Raw genomic sequence first — 6268 nt, forward strand, 5'->3', positions numbered from 1 at the left:
AGATTTAACCCCCTGCGAGACCCTTTCCCGTTTCTTTCTAACCATAACAAATGCGATATCGAATGTCATACTTGATGCATACTTACTTTATTTGTTCCCTTGTATGGTGTACTGTTCTTTTGTATTAAATGTGGATGGATGTATGTATGTTTGCAATCGCATAGAGAACGATTCGGTCGAAGAGCCCGAGGAACCCGCAGGAGAAGCCCCTGAGCAGCAGTCGTTTGGTGGAGGCAAGTGTCCTTTGACCTATCTCTGTCCTATTCATTATTTAATTCACCTCCCGCTTTACACATTTATGCCTAAGGATTGACTAGTTTTGTTATCCATGTCCTTGTTTACCTATTTGGGTTGGATTATTACTGTTTAGCTTTATGCTATTGCTCAAACTTTAATCAATGAACATGATGTGATTATCTATGATACGTTGTTTTCCCTTCTTTTATTATGATGTGGTACTTGTGGTCTTCAAGGGGGCTCGAGCGGTTTCTCGAGTGCCTCTCCGTAAGGACCTGTTCTATGGATGACCGCCCGGGAAAACAGTGCAACCATGAGGGTGGAATGGGGTGCCCTTAGCTGAATAATTAGAGGATCCGGGGTGTAGTTCACTTAGCCGTCGTGCCGTCAATGGGGCTCGGTGTATGCGGCTCGCTCTGCCAAGTTTGGGTTCGCCCCTTGGGGAGGAGTGCGGTGCATTTAGGAAACCTAACGGGTGGCTACAGCCCCGGGGAATCTTTGTAAAGGCTTCGTAGTGAATCCCTGGCCATTCACCTCGGGAGTGGATAAGGGTCTTGCAAGCCCGGGCCAGAGAGGGAATCACGGCTTGTGGGTAAAGTGCACAACCTCTGCAGAGTGTTATGAAACTGATATATCAGCCGTGCTCGCGGTTATGAGCGGCCAAGGGAGCTCCAGAGATTAGTGATACTTGATCAGAGATACTTTGGTACAGGTGACAATGAGATTGATGGTTCTGATTACGATTATGGTATTGGTAAGTGGTATTCTTTCCGTTTGGAAAGGATACATTGGGCTAATAACTTGGGTTAATGTTAAAACCTGGCTTTCTACTAGTAAGTAATAATCTGACCAACTAAAAGCAACTGCTTGACTTATCCCCACATAAAGCTAGTCCACTACAGCCAAACAGGATACTTGCTGAGTATGTTGATGTGTACTCACCCTTGCTCTACACACCAAACCCCCCCCCAGGTTGTCAGCATTGCAACCACTGCTCAGGCGAAGATGAAGCTGTGGAAGGAGACTTCCAGGAGTTCCAAGATTACGACGAGTTCTAGGTGTGGGTTAGCGGCAACCCCCAGTCGGCTGCCTGTGAAGGCCGCGTTATCTACGTTTCTTTTCCGCACTTTGATTTATTGTAAGAACTATATGGACGTCTCAGACGTATGATGTAATCGACTATTTCCCTTATTAATACTATTTTGAGCACTGTGTGATGATGTCCATATTATGTAACTGCTGTGTACGTGAATAACTGATCCTGGCACGTACATGGTTCGCATTCGGTTTGCCTTTTAAAACCGGGTGTGACACTATCCCTACAAATTTGTCTTAACTACATGTCCATAACTTGGAGGGAGACACCTAGACTGGAGAATGGATAGATCAACCCTGTCAAGGAAGGATAAGATACAAACCCGATCTATAGATGAGTCAAAATCCGCTAGTTGGGATGGAATCTTTCTGTACTCCAACCTTTCTTACCCCTAACTACCCTTGCTCTAACCATCCCTTATCCTACTTATCATATGGCTAGACACAAAAGATACCTATGATTTTCTAACCACCTTCTAACGGAGGATAAAAAACTTTCTAAATTTTGATCCAACTAGAAACAAAAAAGAAGAAAAGGCGCTAATTGCAAACCTTCCTACATCCTTCCCTTACTATGTACGAATCTCGAGGACATAATTCTCTTTAAGGGGTAGAATTTGTAACACCTGAAAAATCCTATGAAGATCTTTTAGTAAAAAACCCCCACAAAATTTTGAGATAGAGTATCTTTCAAATATTCTCTTTACCTTTGAAGCTACATCACCTACATTAAATATGTTCATAATAAAGATTTAAATAAAATAGTCTCTAAATGAGTATAGTCATGCATTGTTGAATTACGTATGTGTAAGCGCTCTCTTAAGTATTTTTTTCACTAGAGATTATTTTAGGGTGTATGAATTGCATATTTAAAAGTATTTGCTTAAATAGGACAACAAATAAACAAGTAAATTAATAAATAAATTGGAATGACTTAGCATTCATGCTGGATTTTTGTTTGTGCATTAAATTTGAAATGAAATTCAACAGGAGAAAACAAATCTAATTTTGAAACTTAGAATTGAATAGAAATTTAGAAAACTGAAATAGAAAAAAGGAAAAATAAGAAAAATCATACTTAGGTCGTTTTCCTTTTCTTGGCCCTATTCACCATTCGCTAGCCCAGCTCTCGGCAGGCCCGAAGCCCATTTCCCCACCAGCCCGGCCAATGGGCGCCGATAGGTCGGTCTTAGTGGACAGACTCGCGCGCCTCCCTTCGCTCGTTGATCTGTGGGCCCGTTCGTCGCGATCACTACCGCTGGGACCCACCACCCTGTAACCCTAACCCATCTTCCACGCACGCGTAACTGGGTTGTTGCAACCACCCATCGACTAGGGCCCCTCTGTCCCTATATACGGCGCCCCATCGTGCCTCAATCCAAGCACTGAGTCGCACCCCCGTCGTGGAAAGGGAACAACATCGCCCCCAACACCGAGAGAGATAGGGGGATCTGCCGCACGAGCATCCTGCAGGGATCACCGCTCTGGGCTGGACAGATGGTCAAGGCAAGTCTCCAGAGCACGTACGTTCGTGACCTCATATGGTGAGGTTGGTGGATGGGAGCATGGTTGTTTCTCACCGAAGTTTCCCTCCGCCAAGGAAAGCCCCCTGCCGCGGGCCGGCGTTGCTGCTTCACCACTGTCGGTGAGTCCTCCTTCCACGTGTTCGCCATCAACTCCTCAGCACGTAGTCGTGATAGATTTGGAATAGGAGCACCAGGGCGTGGAATTAGTGTACGCCGGCGGGAGAACCGCCGTGGGGCTCGCTTCTGCCGCCGCGGTGGTGTCGTGGGAAGAAGTGAGGATACCAGCCATTGATCCCTTCGCGGACGGATGAGATTATAACATAGTCTTCTGCTTCGATCGATTAGATCCGGGGCGTTGAATCGGGAACCGGTGGTTGAGATTAGAACGTCTTCATACCCTTTCACGTTTTTAATCCAGACCACATATCTGCTATCTGATGGCCCAGGCGCGATCGGATAAGATGGTCGTGTGAGTTTTATTAGCCCCTAGGTTTTGTCTTATTCGACCCGCGGTCTGGGTATGGTCTGGGTATGCATAAAGAATAGAACAAATAGGTCCAAGTATTTTCAAAACAGACCCTGTACTTTTTAGAAATAGAACCCACCATCCTACTATTGATTAAATGGATAAAATAAGTCAAAGGAAATTCAGAAAAAAACTTTAATAATGATTTTCAAGAGTAAAATTAATATAAGAAATACCTATACACTTAGAAAATTCATAACTTATACATTGTAACTCGGATTTTAGTGGTTCTCTAACCTACGATCTCATAGCGACGTGTAGAATATTTTTACACAGTCTATTCTCATGTATGATGTAATGTTAATTTTACCTATTCCTTGTCTATCTATGTGTATTGGTACGAGTAGAACCGAGATCATGTAAAGCCCAAAATATATATAAGGGAAAAATAATAAAATAAATAAATGAACATGTTTATAAGTGGGTGTTTTGGGATTATGGAACCTTTGGAGATTATTTGGTTTTCTTTTATTTATGTATATTTAATTAGTGGAATTATATTGGTCAAATAACAAAGAAATAAATACAGAATTATGCTAAAGTTTTTGTATTTTTGCATTTGTATTCAAATTTATGAGACAAGTTTAACTTTAAAAAAAATGGAAAGAGAAACAAGAAAGAGAATGAAATAGAAATGGAAAAAGAATAGACATTACAAAGAAAAATATATATAAATAATTATAATTCTTCATGCTAGCACTTTATTTATGCACTTGATTTCTATGACAAATTTGAATTCAAATATCAGATTTTGAAAACAAAACAAGAAAATAGAAACAAATAAAGAAAAAGAAAAAGAAAAGGAAAAGGAAAAGGAAAAGGAAAACAGACTTTGGCCTCAAACCCTAGCATACGACCCAACTAACCATCTCTTTTTTCCACCGTGCAGCCCACTTAACACACCCACGCGACCTAGCACGGACAGATGGGCCCAGGTCACCAGCGCCTCATCTGATCCGCGCGCGGAGCTGCGTTCACCGGTGTGACGCTGGCGCGTGGGGCCATCTCGTCGGTTCCATCTCCTACCCTATATTGAACTCGTCCTGTCTATTACGAAGGAGCCGGAGCGAACATCGCACCAAGATACAGTCTGATACCTGTGATGCTTGCCTAGGATCCCTCACGGGGTATAAAACTAAGCCATTCTCACGCCCGACCCTCCCTCAAACCTAAACGTCGAGACTGCGTCGTCGGTGATGGGTGCGAGCGAGAGAGATTGGCGCCGCTTGGCGCCGAAGGGCTGGGTGACCCGCTGTCCGCCGCCGATCTCTGCCCGTGCGCCCGCTGCCCGGGGGACTTCATCATGGGGTCAGGAAGAGTCACCAGAGCCAGTGGTACATGCACGTGGGGTGTTGTATGTGCGACATCGACCGGCAACAGAGGAATTGCTCGTTGTCGCTTGATGTTGCCGTAAATCCGCCTCACAACGTGGAACTTCTCCTGGTAAGCCGGTCTGGGCGTGTGGGCTAGTCAGGGGGCTTCACGGACTCTCATTGTTGGAGTTCAGGGTCGTATGGGTCGCGATGGTGCTCTGTGGCCCCACCAATTGCTCGCCGATGCCGAGCAGGCGCCACCGGACCGCCGTGTGCATGGATAGCTCACCACTCCATCTTTGCCTCAGGTAAATAACAATCCAATGCTTTACCCATGTCTGGAGCATCGTGTAGAACCATTCTGGGTTGTGGATTGAGCACCAGGGCGCCGAGTAGGACGTCTGTGGCGAAAACCCCATCGTGGGGGCCTACGCGCCGCCATCCTGCAATGGTGAGGGAGAAGAAAGCTTTCTAGCCGTTGATTCCTTGATGTGCGGCTAGGATCATATCGCTCGCATATCCTTTCGTGTATTCTACGATATCCGTTAAGATCTGATCAGATGGTTGAGAGGGGTTGTTTGTATGGAGCATTGCAGGCCGTGCATCTTAGATCGTACTATCCACGTCGCTTACCGATTCATAAAATATCCCGATCTAATCTGAACCCTTGAATCGCGATCGCACGGTCTGGTTGATCGATACCCTTTCGGTCGTATCCTTTTTGCATAAGAGCCCCTGAGATTTCTGAGAATCAACCCGCCGTCCTGATGCAGTGGTAGAAAATTTAATCTATGCCCCTAAAACTTGTAGTTTGGCCCCTGATCTCTTAAAGAATGGCACCCTCAGTCTAGGACTTATAGAATTTAGTAAAATAAATCCGAAAATGGAATTTTAGTATAAAAATAAGTCTGGAAACCTTAGAAACTCATAACTCCTTTATTTTAACTCCTTTTTGATCCATTCCAGTTGCATTAATCTCATATTAATATTGTTTATCATATAGTAACCTTGTATTACCATGAAATCTATGATTAAAATCTTGTACCTTTGCTTTATAGTAGACACTTAAACTTTCGGAAAATCATAACTTTATGACCGTAACTCCGAATTTAGTGGTTCTCGAACCGGTGATCTCGTTACGTTGCGTAGAACATTATTATGCATTATGTTCTTATGTTTAGTGTGATGTTAATTTTTCTTATACCATGTTTGTTTGTATTGCTACGAATAGCTGCGAGGTTACGAGTCACTTGAAGACCAAGTTGGTACCTGAGAATCTTGAGTCTAAGGCAAATTGTGCCCTTGATCACTTTTCTCCTTACCCAATAATGTTCGTGTTAATCAGTGTGACATGCTTAGGTTAATTTGATGGAACCTAATAGGTTTCCCTAGATTTGTTTATCCCACACCTTGTTTACCACTGAACTTTTGGGTAGTTTTGCTATTGCTCTACCTGGTTTTGGGATTAATTTTACATTATGATCATGTTCTAGTTATGTTATTGTTTTAATTATTGTTCATGACAAGATCATTGTGTTAATTGGAACATGGAGCTTAACTTGAGATATCCG

General features: G+C 43.5%; 1 protein-coding gene across 1 annotated transcript; it reads left to right on the plus strand.

Moving 5' to 3' along the window:
* Window positions 1-2737: 2737 nt before the first annotated feature.
* On the plus strand, window positions 2738-5553 carry LOC100502425 (uncharacterized). Its single transcript, NM_001196903.1, has 2 exons — window positions 2738-2977; window positions 4274-5553. The coding sequence occupies exons 1-2, from the start codon at window positions 2890-2892 to the stop codon at window positions 4555-4557; spliced, it is 372 nt and encodes a 123-aa protein (NP_001183832.1). The 5' UTR covers window positions 2738-2889; the 3' UTR covers window positions 4558-5553.
* Window positions 5554-6268: the final 715 nt, after the last annotated feature.

The sequence above is a fragment of the Zea mays genome, chromosome 4 (assembly GCF_902167145.1).
Source record: "Zea mays cultivar B73 chromosome 4, Zm-B73-REFERENCE-NAM-5.0, whole genome shotgun sequence".
NCBI classification, from domain to species: Eukaryota; Viridiplantae; Streptophyta; class Magnoliopsida; order Poales; family Poaceae; genus Zea; species Zea mays.